The following is a 14,229-nucleotide window of genomic DNA, read 5'->3' as shown; positions in this document are numbered from 1 at the left end:
TGGTTTCCTTTGGTTAGACTGTCCTGGGGGCCTCATGAGGACCAGCCCTGGCAGACGCATCATCATCTCCTAGTATGGCCTGGGGAGGCAGACAGATGCTCAGATTATCACCGCTGGAAAGGGAGGTTGGGGTCACCTTGTGAATGGTCTCCATTGTCAAGGTTAGAGGTTTCTACTCTTTTTGGTAAAGCAGGGAGGAACCACTACTTTGTGGGATTCGTATTTGGATTTTGAGTAGTGGTACAGGAAACAGTGCATATGGGAAGGATTGGAGGGGCGCTTTGAAGTCAGCATCACAAGTACACTGGCAGTGATGGGAGGGGGAGGGCAGGGGAGAAAGAGAGGACAGAGACGGCCAGGGTGGCCACCAGAGGCCTGGCGTGGCTCCCGCCTCTGCCACCTCTCCCTGTTCAGTGTTCCTGCTCCCCCAGGCCCCGGCAAGCCTCCTCCAGCCACTTCCCCACCCTCGCCTCTCCCGAGGCTTCTCCACGTGAAGTCCATCTTCAAAAACAGGAAGAGCGTCCTGTGCCGACCTTCTCAGAAACCTCCCCTGACTTGTCATGCACCCTTCCACCCACGCTCCTCGTTCTGCTCCCTGCGTTCCCTGCGGCTCGGCACCCCCCCAGCTCACCCGCCACTTCCATTCTCAGCCTTTGCAGCTGACACGAGCTTCTGCGACCACTCACAAGGGCCCAGCCTGAATCATCTCCCTTCTGTCCTCTCACATTCCTGAGTGCTTCCCTTGCAAAGTCAAACCCTTCACAGGCTGCTGCTTGGGGAGTAACAGCTGCTTGACGGACATGCTAACTACCATTATGGGTATTGTAAAGGATTTTATGAAAGTCTGAATAAGTTCAGCTCTTGGCAGATCTTTGGGTGTAGTGTATATTTGAACCCAAATAGATGAAGTCATGCATTTCAGAGATTCAACTTAAAGCCTCAGATACTACATATTAGCCTTGTTTATGCACAGGAGATTTAAGTGATCAAAACTGCTTTTAAGGCCCAGAATTAGTGCTAGCCTGAAACTGCTCTTTTCTTTATGCCAGAAACACGTACAAAAAGGCTATGTGTATGTTAATATGCAATTTATATTATTACCCTTCATCATGAAAGATTAAATTAGTGATTAATGTGTTATTTTATTTTCATATTCACGTCATTGAGACAAACAAATGACAGGATAGAAATCACTTGTTTTGGTAGTTCTCATCCTATTATTATTAATTTGGAGGGAGTGTTGTATCTAGTTAACATTATTTTTTAAAGAAACCTGTTCTGGGGGCGCCTGGGAGGCTCAGTGGGTTAAAGCCTCTGCCTTCGGCTCAGGTCATGATCCCAGGGTCCTGGGATCGAGCCCCACATCGGGCTCTCTGCTCAGTGGGGAGCCTGCTTCCCTTCCTCTCTCTCTGGCTGCTTCTCTGCCTACTTGTTATCTCTGTCTGTCAAATGAATAAATAAAATCTTTAAAAAAAAAAAAAAAAGAAACCTGTTCTGTTAGTGTTGTGGTCATCCATGGATACAGAAGCTCTTTTCTAAACCTGCATTTCAGTCTTCCCTAGTTTGTCAGACCTAGAAATTAAGTTCTCAGCGATGAAGTAACAAACAGGCACAGTTACCATAACTTCATAGTTAACAGCGACCATATACCAAGGGAAACAGCCATCAAATTACACAAGAAAATTTTTAATGCAATATGACATTTTCTTAAAAATCTCTCTACCGGGCGCCTGGGTGGCTCAGTGGGTTAAGCCGCTGCCTTTGGCTCAGGTCATGATCTCGGGGTCCTGGGATCGATCCCCGCATCGGGCTCTCTGATCAGCAGGGGGCCTGCTTCCCTTCCTCTCTCTCTGCCTGCCTTTCTGCCTGCTTGTGATCTCTCTCTGTCAAATAAATAAATAAAATCTTTATAAAAAAAAATCTCTCTACCTTAATTCAGGTGGCTGAGGTCCTCAATCATCCCATTACTCCTAGAAATATTTTTAAAGTATTTTTATTAAGGGGCACTTCGGTTTATTAAGGGGCTCAGTCAGTTAAGCTGCTGCCTTTGGCTCGGGTCATGATCCCAGAGTCCTTGGATGGACCCCCGTGTTGGGCTCCCTGCTCAGGGGGGAGTTGGCATCTCCCTCTGCCCCCTCTGTCCCCACTTGTGCTCGCTGTCTTGCTCTCAAATAAATAAAGAAAATATTTTTTTAAGTATTTTTATTAAGAGGGCGCCTGGGTGGCTTATTGGGTTAAAGCCTCTGCCTTAGGCTCAGGTCATGATCCGAGTGTCCTGGGATTGAGCCCCACATCGGGCTCTCTGCTCAGCAAGGAGCCTGCTTCCCCTTCCAATCTCTCTCTGCCTACTTGTGATCTCGGTCTGTCAAATAAATAAATAAAATCTTTTTTTAAAAAGTATTTTTATTAAGTATCAGAATGTTACAAAACAGTAACAATAAAATGCGTATAAGGTATAAAGAACAACAATGCTGCTGGATATCGACCTTCCAGTTTGAGGAAAATAAAGTTATTATTACCGTTGAAATCTCCTGGCAGCCCCCCCTTCTCTGCCCCACTCCAGGGCCACCACTGTCTCTGACTATGGTATATGTCATCCTTTGCTTTTCTTTCCCAGTTCTCACAGTGGATGCTTGTATCCCCAAACAATATCAACAATATGTTACTAAGTTTAAAATTTTGTATACATGGACACATGTTGTGTTTTGTTTGTTTTTTCAAAATTGTTCCTGCTGTTCAAGTTACTGCATACATCTGTAATTCATCAGTTTTTATTGCTGTACAGTGTTCCATTGTAGGAATATACCGCTGTTCTCCCATTTTCCTGAGGATGTACATTTGATTGTTTTCAGTTTTTTAGTATAAAAAGTGCTACTATGAGCATTTTTGCATATGTGCTCTGATGATATACACATCTAGGGGTGAATCCTATATCATGGGCTTTGAATTGGACAGGTCCACTCGTGTGTGGATTTCTTTCTGATAAGTACAATACAGTATTATATATTTATTTTCTCCTTTCTATCATTTTCTTACTATGTTCTTTCTCTAGCTTCCTTTATTGTAGGACTGTAGTGTACAATATATATAACCTAAAAAATGTGTGCTCATGACTGTATGTTATCAATAAGGCTTCCTGTCCCCAGTGGGCTATTCGTGGTTAAGTTCAGGGGAAATCAAAAGTCGTGCGTGGGTTTTCAGCTGCATGTGGGGCCAGCACCTCTATTCCCCATGCTGTTCGGGGGGTGCACTTGCTCATAAATTGCCTATTAACAGTAAATGTTCCAGAGATACATCAGCTGTTTCGTTCCTGCTCTCCTTCCTGCTGTTCCATCGCTGGGGGAATCTAATTCTCGGTTTACAGTAGTCATTGTGGAAGACGCTGTGTGGTCTTAAATCCCTTGGTAGTATATGAATAATCTTAGGTAGCATAAAGATTAACAGATGTCTACAGCAAACTGAGAATTAGAATGCTGTTGTGGATTAATTAGTAAAATCATTTCCTTTGACTAAGCAGGTGCTCAGGATTGAGTTAACGTAGCACACACTGAGGATGGCCCCCTTTGGAGTGTGCAAAGACCCTGTTTTGAGTCATTTTTACTGATGATCACCTGGTATATCCTTATCAGCACCAGCCAATCTGGTGTTTTTCAATGCCCTTTCAGTCTTCCTTTTTATTTTTTTTTTTAAAGATTTTATTTATTTATTTGACAGAGAGAAATCACAAGTAGATTGAGAGGCAGGCAGAGAGAGAGAGGGAAGCAGGCTCCCCGCTGAGCAGAGAGCCCAATGCGGGACTCGATCCCAGGACCCTAAGATCATGACCTGAGCCGAGGGCAGTGGCTTAACCCTCTGAGCCACCCAGGTGCCCCCAGTCTTCCTTTTATATGTTATGTAGATAAGGTGAAGTCTTGAAGCTTGTGGAGTGTTTTTTTTCTATAGCGTCTTCAGTTAAAATGGCACTGTACTTAAGTCAATTGAGGGCTAGGTGGACAGAGCCAACAGATAGATTTAAAAAAACAAAAACAAAAACAAAACCAGCCTCTTTCCAGACTTCTGATAGCTAAGAAGTACAAATTAATTTTTCTTTCGTATCGTGACACATAGTAAAATGCACTATTAATGCAACCAATTTGGTTGTTTCTCTTGAGTCTCCCTGGGCTGACCTAGACTTTGGCTTTTCTAATCTAGTTATTTGTCTCATATGTACTTGAGGCTTCTAAACATTAGCATCTTCTCTTTACTCTGTGCTCTTCTTTCTAACCAGCGTGGAAAGAAGAGACCCGCTGGCTGCCTTGGCCCGGGAATATGGTGGCTCCAAGCGTAACGCTCTCCTGAAATGGTGCCAGAAGAAGACAGAAGGCTACGAGGTGAGTGACAGCGTCGGCCAGCCTCCATCCAGCTCTGGGCAGCAGCAATCCTGGGCCCATATTTGTCCTGTGCATGTATATGCTTGGCATCTAATTGTTGCCCTTCTGTTCTCCTAGGGAAGGCCACAGTGGTGGTAGGGCTTACTGTGGTGCCAAATGGGACTGAGAGCCAGTCCACCCAACAAGCCGTGGACCTCAGTGGAGGTCTGCGTCTCCTGCAGAAGGGCCACCTTTTTCTTTACTCAGAGGAGATGTAGTCTCCACAAGCAATGGGCTCAACAGGCTGCCTCAGTCCAGGGAAGACAGCCTTGGCTGAAGCACCTTTCCAAAGAGGGTGCCTCCCTCTGATTGACACAAAGGCCCCATTTTTTCTGTTACTTTAGAGCTGTTTGCGTTTAAAGTTTCAGTTTATCAAGACAGTATTTGTCTTCTGGGAAGGTTACACGAGGAAGTAATGCTTGATAGAAGTGTAAGCTTTGTTATTATGAAATATCATATACAAAGTTAAAAATTCACCAAATAGCAGGTACAGTTTCATGGGCCATTATGACGCGAAAACCCAGGCCATCACTACTCCCTTCCAGAAACAGAGCATTGTCAATTCCCCCAAACCTTTTGTGTGACTTTCTGATCCTAGCCCTTCCCCACTCCCAAAGGCAAGTGCTGTCCTCAGGTCTTTTCCTCATGGTTTTCTGCAAAAAGAAGGCATCCCTAAATGCTGTATTAGTTTTGCCTGCACTTGAACTTTACATAAATGCAATCAAAACCTGTCATACCTGCATCCAGCTCTTACCCTACGATACGAAGTCATCAAGGCTTCTCTGGTTTGTTCATTTTCTTCACCCTTTGGAACCTGTTGTGGGATCACACCCATTATTTATCTGCCCCTTCCCCTCTTGCTGGATGGATGAGTTATTTCCAGTTCAGGGCTGTCGTTACGTGGTGCTGGTGCGTTCTCGTGCATTTCTCTCGGAACACAGGTGCGCTCATTCTTTCTGGATCTACACCTAGAAGTGAAATTACTGGACCATTGGGTGTGCCCATATTGTGCCAAACAGATTTCTGAAACAGTTGTGTGGTTTGCTTCCCCCCGCCCCGCCCTCAGCAAGAGAGGCGAGATCGTTTCTCTGCATTTTCACCGACAACACCAGTCTTATTACTCCCAGTCTTTGCATAAGTGTGTAGTGACATCTCTTTGTGCTTGGGACTTGTACGTCCCTGATGGCCAATGAGGCCAAGGACTTTTCCACATGCTAAGTGGGCGACATCAGGGTAATCTCTTTGAGGATGTGCTCTGTAGGTCTCTTGCCTGTCTTAAAATCAGATTGTCAGGGTGCCTGGGTGGCTCAGTGGGTTAAGTCTCTGCCTTGGGCTCGGATCATGATCTCAGAGCCCTGGGATCGAGCCCTGCATTGGACTCTCTGCTTAGCGGGGAGCCTGCTTCCCCCTCTCTCTGCCTGCCTCTCTGCCTACTTGTGATCTCTCTCTCCCTCTGTCAAATAAATAAATAAAACCTTTTTAAAAAAATAAAACCTTGGGACGCCTGGGTGGCTCAGTTGGTTAAGCGGCTGCCTTCAGCTCAGGTCATGATCCCAGCGTCCTGGGATCGAGTCCCACATCGGGCTCCTTGCTTGGCAGGGAGCCTGCTTCTCCCTCTGCCTCTGCCTGCCACTCTGTCTGCCTGTGCTTGCTCTCGCTTCTCTCTCTATGACAAATAAATAAATAAAATCTTTTAAAAAAAAAATTAAAAAGAAAAAAAACCTTTTAAAAAAAAAGGTAGAATAAAATCAGATTGTCTCTCTTTCTCTGGTTGCTTTTGGGAGCTCTTAAGATATTCTAGACATCCATCCTTTGTCAAATAGAGGTATTGCAAATGTCTGCTCCCACAGTGGCTTGAATTTTTGCTTTTTTGTTGAACGAAGTCTTTCATTTTAATGACGTCTCATTTATCCATCTTTTCCCAGTGGCTAGTGCTTTCTGCGTCCTATTTCAGAAATCTTTGTCTGTTCCAAGGACACAAAAATATTCTCCAGTGTTTTCTTCTGTAAGTTGGATTGTGTTCCCTTTCCCATTAAATAGCAACCCTCTTTAAAAATGCCATCTCCAGGGCACCTGACTAGCTCAGTCAGTAGAGCATGTGACTCTCGATCAAGGGGTCATGACTTTGAGCCCCACTTTGGGTGCAGAGATGACTTAAATAAATAAATAAATGTTAAGTAATCAAAATAAACTTGTCATCTCCTCCCTTCTCTCCACGCAGGCCCTGCTTTCCCACACCTTTGCCCAACTTTGCTAAAAATTCTGAAGATTCTGGTACCCCAACACTCCTTCCCCAACCTTAAGCTTTGAGGGTGTCGGGGACAGAGAAAGAAAGACCCGAGCAAGAAAACAAGGCCTCGGCCAGGAGCCAGGCCCAGATACTTGAGCGGCAGCAGGACTGGGATTGTCTTTGTAATAGCAGGAGTCAAGGGTCTTAAAATCAGATTCTACCCAAGAATAGAAGTGTTTTGTATCTTTGACATGACCTTCCCCTCCCCCCCCCCCAGTGTCTGCTAAAATAGAAAGAGAAAAAAATTAGTTGGGTTAGTGGCCAGTAAGAAAGACCGCCAGAGTATAAGCTTTGCTTCCAGTGCATTGTTTTCTCCTTTAGCTGCTCTCTGAGCCCCTGCTTCAGCCCACTCTGAGGGTCAAAACCACCCTGTAAAGGCAGGCCACCCCAATGACAGCCACGTTGCTGAGGAAATGGAGAAGCTTAAGGAGTGGGGGAGAGAAAGCTGATTCTGAGAGGCTTTAGGGTAAGGGATATAGGGGTGGCCTCAGAAAGGCCAGGAACAAGTAAGGGTGGCCCTGGCTGAGCCGCACACGGTCATGGCCACTTGACTGAGCTATCATTTCCCCACCTTACAGAAGTGGATTGAGGAAAGTGCTAGATGGACACAAAGAGACAATGAAAATTTCCAGAAGGAATTGGTCCTTTGGCATGGAGTGTTATTATAATTAGAATGCAGGGGAGGATTATACAATTGGCTATTTGCCATCATAAGAACGAGAATTATATTTCCTGCCATAGTGATGTTTTGTTTTGTGAACGTCTTGTACAAGTTCTCAAAGCATGTTACGCTTGATGAAACCCAAAACTCATTCTGCCTGAAGAGTATTTTTTTTTAATTTGTCATTAAATCTCTGTAAATTTAAAGGGAAACATAAGTCATATGTGTCTGATTTATTTACTCCTTGCAAAATATCCTCTGTCTAGACCTATTTGTCTGAGATGCCTCTTAAGCCTTCTAAAGATTGTTCTCTCTGACTCAGGAAGCCAAAAGTAAATTGTAGAAAACTCAGACAATTCTGCTAAAAAAAAAAAAAAAAAAAAGGCAGTAGCCATGTATATTTTCACTTGAAAGAACTTTCTTTTCAGCCCATCAGAGTATAGCACATTGGGTTCTGTCAAAACTTTCCATATATTAATTCAGTGGCTTTTTAGGGAGGGATCTGTTTGGTGTCCCCTTGTATTTTCAGTTCTGGGACATCAGCAGTGAAGAAAATAGGCAGAGGAGTGTGTGGGTGACTCAGTGGGTTAAAGCCTCTGTCTTTGGCTCAGGTCATGATCCCAGGGTCCTAGGATCGAGCCACGCATCAACCTCTCTGCTTCCCTCTGTCTCTCTGCCTGCCTCTGCCTACTTGTGATCTCTGTCTGTCAAATGGATAAATAAAATCTTTATTTTTTTTTTAAAGATTTTATTTATTTATTTGACAGAGAGAAATCACAAGTAGGCAGAGAGGCAGGCAGAGAGAGAGAGGAGGAAGCAGGCTCCCTGCTGACCCTGAGATCACGACCCGAGCCGAAGGCAGAGGCTTAACCACTGAGCCACCCAGGCGCCCGATAAATAAAATCTTTAAAAAAGAAAAGAAAACAGGCAGAATTTCTGCTCTCATGGAGCTTCCATCTTCACACGGACCGATGATTCTGATAAAAAAGTAAGATACGTACTAGAGTGTACTGTGGAGAAAGGTCTGTGTAGGAGGCTTAGGAGTGCCAGGTGTGTGGACGATGCCACCATCTTACGAAGGCCAGGGAGGTGACACATGAGCCATGGCTCACTTTCCCTGATGGAGGGGAAGACTTGCATCTTTTCATCAAGGTTTATCCATCCCACACCAGGTTCTAAGCCTGGAAGGTCAGAATGAGAAAACATCGTTACCTAAGCAACTGCATCCTCTGGAATTTAAGTAACACACGGTGGCAGCTCTGAAAAGGTAGAACGGTGGGTCAGACCCTCTGCAAAGTCCCAGGTTCAGCTTTGGGTGTCTTGAGGTAGCCCCAGAACTGAGATTCAGTGGGGACATGAACACGCAGTCAGTCCAGAGTGAGGCCTGCTCTGAGCCCCAAGTGGCTCTAAGCAAAGAGGAGACCGTTCTAGACATTCTACTCCACTCACATTTCCGTGGATTTTCTTTTTAGAATCAGGGTTCCAGGAAGCCCTTGCAAATTACTCTCGGTCCACAGGCTGCCTGGGAACTATATCCCAAGCCCAGGATAGGTCGGACCCGTGGAACCCTACATCTCCCTTTTTTAATCTGCCTTTAATTCCTTCTTTGGGGTTATGACAGAAATTTGCATCTCTCATGTAGAGAACCCCTTTTTCGGGTTCTCTAGGGGGCCAGAAGACAAGATGGTGGCGGTGATAGGCAGAATTCTAAGAATGACCCCAGGTGACCCTCTCCCTTAAATAATTTCCTCCCCACATATGGCAAAAGGGAGGTGGTCTGGGTAGACCTAACACATGAACCCTTTAAAAACTGGCGTTTCCTCTGAAGCATCATAAGGATTCATTGCACCATTGGTGGGCTTGAAGGTCAAGGGGGCCCATCAGGAGCCGAGAGAGGTCCCTGGCTGATAGCCAGCAAGGAAACCGGGACTTTCTAGCGCTAAGGCCTCGGGAGTGCTGAGGTCCTACCAATACCCAGAAAACAGTATGGGAGGGGGGCTCCCCGCAGTTGTGAAGTCAACCACTTGGGCGCTGCAGTGTCCTCTGCCATTGCTGTCCCTGTCCTGGAGCCCTCGGGCCTCAGCAAGGCTAAGGATGGTCATTGTACTGGACCTTCTCCCCTCCCTCCACGAAGGGACCTGTCCTGGATGAGTGAGTGGAATTCAGCTGTACATCTCTGCACGGGCCTCGCCCCTCCCAAGAAGCGTGAGGAGGCACAGCCACCGCACAAGTCTGCAGGTCTCACCCTGGCTCTGTTCCTAGGGCCCTGCTGTGCCTTGCCAGTGTGGTCAACCCTGGTGATTAATTGGTGGAGGGCAGAGGTGGTAGTTACCTGCATCTCACCTACCTCTCCAAAGCTGAAATCCATAACTTTTATCATGTTTTAATGGGCTGAGTTTTAAGGTTTTAGTGGCCTCAGACTTCAAATGTCAAATTAGAGCATTAGATTAGTGTTCTAGAGGCAAGAAATATGTACCATGATATTTATTTATTTATTTATTTTATTTTTTTTTTTTTAAAGATTTTATTTATTTACTTGAGAGAGAGATAGTGAGAGAGAGCATGAACGAGGAGAAGGTCAGAGAGAGAAGCAGACTCCCCATGGAGCTGGGAGTCCGATGCGGGACTCGATCCCAGGACTCCAGGATCATGACCTGAGCCGAAGGCAGTCATCTAACCAACTGAGCCACCCAGGCGTCCCAATGTACCATGATATTTATATCCCCTCCTACGGGAGATAGAATTTAAAAATAGTTTGGCTAGAAGTGGTCAGCTATTTGCATTGCTTTCAAAGTCACTGGTGTACTTCTCTTTTGCTGTGTAACTAAGTCCCAGGCTCAGGGACTTAAAACACCTGTTTATGAGTTCACAGTTTTTAGAGGTCCGAGGTCCAGCACGATGTAGCTGGAAATCGGGTGTCTGCTGAGCAGTGTTCTCACCTGGAGGCGGCTCGGGGAAAGAACCCACCAGGTGCTTCTCAGGCCGGTGACAGGTTCCCTGTGGTTCTAAGACCCAGCCCCCCCCCCCCACTTTCTTGCGGGTGTCAGCCAGGGTCATACTCAGCAGCTGGAGGCTGGTCAGATTCTTTCCACATGGCCCCTTTCCTCCTCAGTCACCAGCGGCCATCACATCCCGCTCATGTGGATGCTTTGGATCTCTGACTTCTGCCTCCAGCCTGAGAAAACTCTGCTTTAAATAAAGCCTCAGGATGCCTGAGTGGCTCACTGGGTTAGATGTCTGCCTTCAGCTCAGGTCATGATCTCAGGAGCCCGAAATCGAGCTCCACGTTGGGGGTCCCTGCTCAGGGGGGAGCCCTATTCTCTCTTTGCCTTCCATTCCCCTCACTTGTGTTCTTTCTCTCTCTCTCAATTAAATAAAATCCTTAAAAAATTTTTTTCTAGGGGTGCCTGGGTGGCTCAGTGGGTTAAGCCACTGCCTTCGGCTTGGGTCATGATCTCAGAGTCCTGGGATCGAGTCCCGCATCGGGCTCTCTGCTCAGCAGGGAGTCTGCTTCCTCCTCTCTCTGCCTGCCTCTCTGCCTGCTTGTGATCTCTCTCTGTCAAGTAAATAAATTTTTTTTTTTAATCTTAAAAAAAAAAAAATTGTTTTCTAGGGGTGCCTGGATGGCTCCGTGGGTTAAGGCCTCTGCCTTGGGTTCAGGTCATGATGCCAGGGTCCTGGGATCGAGCCCTATGTTGGGCTCTCTGCTCAGCAGGGAGCCTGCTTCCTCCTCTCTCTCTCTCTGCCTGCCTCTCTGCCTACTTGTGATCTCTGGCTGTCAAATAAATAAATAAAATCTTTTAAAAAAGAAAAATTTTTTTTCTAAATAAATAAAGCCTCATGTGATAAGGTTAGGCCCACCCAGGAAATCTCCCTGTTTTAGGGCTGGCTCATTAGCAAGCTTAATTCCGTTTGTCAAATCCCTTTGCCAAGTGACCTAACAGATCATGGAAGAAACACCAGGTAGTGGAGATGGTGAGGGTGTCTTAGAATGCTGCCACCAGGCCCAGTTGTCAGTGCTGACTACTCATTAAGGCACCGAGGAACGTTTATGCAGTATATATGCCGGACCTGACCCTAGATCTCAGGAATAGCAGTAGCCCCGGCGGGGGTCCTGGGCCTCAGGCCATTCTTGAGTGCCCGCAGCTTTGAGAGCCTCAGATCTGAGAGTCTCACCTCTGCCTAAGAAAACTCTTATTGTGGGGGTGCCTGGGTGGCTCAGTTGGTTAAGCGTCTGCCTTTGGCTCTGGTCATGATCCCATCATCCTGGGATTGAGCTCCGCATCTGGCTCTCTCTCTGCTGCTCCCCCTGCTTGTGTTCTCTCTGTCAAATAAGTAAAATCAAGAAAGAAAGAAAAAGAGAGAGAAAGGAAGGAAGGGAAAAGAAGGAAAGAAGGAAGGAAGGAAAAAAGAAAACCCTTTCGGTTCTGGATCTCAACTTGCCAAAAGCCTGTGTGTTGTAAAAAATTAGAAGCATCAACGGACAGGAACCACAGGAACACAAATGTCCTGAACAGACATTGCGGGTTAATCATCTAGGAAAAGTAAATAGTCTGACCTGAGGAAGAAACTGTGGGATTCTCTGTTACCTTGTGGTCCCAGCCACTCCACTCTTTTAGTTTTCCCTTGCTGTGATTTAGTACAGATTTAGTGGTGGAAACAACACCCACTTATTATTAGCTCAGTGGGGCTCTTCCCTTGAGGCCCTGGGCCAGAATCAGCTTTTGTAAGCTTAAAGTTCACTCAGGGTGTTGGCAGAGCTCATCCTTTTAAATTTCCCTTTGACCTTGACTGAATCACCAGGGTTGGCCTCACTGGTCAGGACACAGCAGGGCCCTAGGAACATAGCCAGGGTAACACCTGCAGACTTGTGCGGTGGCTGTGCCTCCTCACGCTTCTTGGGAGGGGCGAGGCCCGTGCAAAGATTTACAGCTGAATTCCACTCACTCACCCAGGACAGGTCCCTCAGTGGAGGGAGGGGAGAAGGTCCAGTACAATGACCATCCTTAGCCTTGCTGAGGCCCGAGGGCTCCAGGACAGGGACAGCAATGGCAGAGGACACTACAGCGCCCAAGTGGTTGACTTCACAACTGCGGGGAGCCCCCCTCCCATACTGTTTTCTGGGTATTGGTAAGACCTCAGCACTTCCCACACCTTAGCGCTAGAAAGTTCCCTTTGGCCCAAGATGTGAGGGAGAACAAGCTTTCATAGGTGGATTTGGATTTGCTAGAGGCACTGCTGTGTCAAACTGTAACGCTAGACCCAAAGATTCTGAAGTTTTCTGACAAATGAGAAAACCAGCACATATGGAAAGAGCAGTGGGTTATTTATCATTAAGTCTTGAGTTCATTTCTTGCTCAAGTGAACCTTCGTCTTCTGATAACGTGTTCTGTATGTTGGTAAATATCCTGTACCCTCCCTTGTAAGCTGTGTTGCCAGACTGTCCTTCAGAGGAAAAGGCTTTAATTCCTGAGAGATCAAACCAGAAGCTTTTGGAATAGTTGAATAGCTCGGGGGAGCTCCTTCCCCTTGTCAGGACGTCATTTCTGACAGCGACAAGAGCCCCATGGGTTCCAATTCCCTTAAGACCTTGCCCTTTTGATGCCTGGGTGGCTCAGTTGGTTAAGCAGGTGCCTTCGGCTCAGGTCATGAGCCCAGCGTCCTGGGATGGAGTCCCACATCGGGCTCTTTGCTCAGCAGGGAGCCTGCTTCTCTCTCTCTGCCTGCCTCTCTGTCTGCGTGTGCTCACTCTCGCGCTCTCTCTCTCTCTCTGACAAACAAATAAATTTAAAAAAATATATATATATATATATTTTTTTAAAAAAAAAAAGACCTTTGCCCTTTCTAGGGTTTTTCTTCCCGATGCTTCTCTAGTCCCTGGTGTGTAAATATCATCTAATTATCTCTTTCTTATCTTTACTAAGATAATTTAAGTAATGCAGTTTAGTAAGAAAATCTAGTTGTCAGCAGTACAGTTTTTTTTCCCAAATCATCCCATCACGTAGTATTGTGATTCACATTTAATCTTTTCATTTTAAACCGAGGCTGCATCAAATTTTTAGTGGCTTATTTTATTTCCCAAGCACTGAGACGGAGGAGTGAGGTGTGAAGCCCTGATAGGACCTGGCTGCGGTCATTAGGAACTGGGTGTTGCTGTCACTTTACCAGAGTGGTTCAGAGGGCTCCTGGCAGTTTCTGGGAGAACATTGCGGGGACACTTCTGACGATGACCCGGGACAGTCAGGTGAATTTAAACCATCAGACTAGTTTTCGTCCAAGGTTGGGGTGTGGGAGTCACCAAACTGATTTTATGAAAACATGCGTAGTCTCAGCAAATATATACCAAACGCCCGCTCCTTACTGTGTTCAGCAGCCAGGTCTAGACCCACAGCAAAGGGGGGCAGACAACAAAGAAAGAGAAGAGAAGGGCCAGGGGAACAGGCCGAAGGAGTGTGTGGAGCAGGACAGTGGAGGGTGACGGGGTGGAGGGCACCCTAGATCAGGAAGGGCTGTCCAAGGATGTCGTGTTCCCTCAGCGCAGGATGACAGGAAGAGCCAGCCCAGTGGACAGGCAGAGGGAACTGTGAGAGCGAGAGGTTGGGGCAGAAAGCAGCCTGATGTGTTAGAGGGTTGGGACGCTGGCTGGGCACGACAGCGGGCAAGGTACTAGGTGGGTTGGGACCGACTGGAGAGTGGATCGTGGGTTCATTCCCAGTGGAAATGGGGCTCAGGGCTCCTGAGTGGGAGTTGAAGCACAAAAGGAGGAATGGTAGCTTGGCCTTTGCTCAGGGAGAAGTGGTTGGTGACATCTTAAGTCATACACACCTTTGCTCTGGGTGTTCCCTTGCATTCCTCCCTGGTCTCCAAGG

The 14,229-nt window shown here is 46.6% G+C and overlaps 1 protein-coding gene across 7 annotated transcripts in view; it reads left to right on the top strand.

Moving 5' to 3' along the window:
• Positions 1 to 14,229, top strand: part of SPECC1 (sperm antigen with calponin homology and coiled-coil domains 1) — a 221,990-nt gene that overhangs the window by 152,957 nt on the left and 54,804 nt on the right. For all 7 annotated transcript variants that reach the window (XR_006608242.1, XM_004779879.3, XM_045085435.1 and 4 more), the window contains one exon: positions 4,268 to 4,370. Coding sequence is in view for 6 of the 7 variants with exons in the window: in XM_004779879.3 (XP_004779936.1) it covers positions 4,268 to 4,370 (103 nt within the window). In the remaining variant the exon portion in view is untranslated. The remainder of the gene's footprint in view (positions 1 to 4,267; positions 4,371 to 14,229) is intronic.

This window comes from Mustela putorius, unplaced genomic scaffold (genome assembly GCF_011764305.1).
Source record: "Mustela putorius furo isolate JIRA1106 unplaced genomic scaffold, ASM1176430v1.1 tig00000867_pilon_pilon_pilon, whole genome shotgun sequence".
NCBI lineage: Eukaryota > Metazoa > Chordata > Mammalia > Carnivora > Mustelidae > Mustela > Mustela putorius.
Note: the sequence above shows the minus strand (reverse complement) of the source record. Positions and strands in the feature narration are given on the sequence as shown.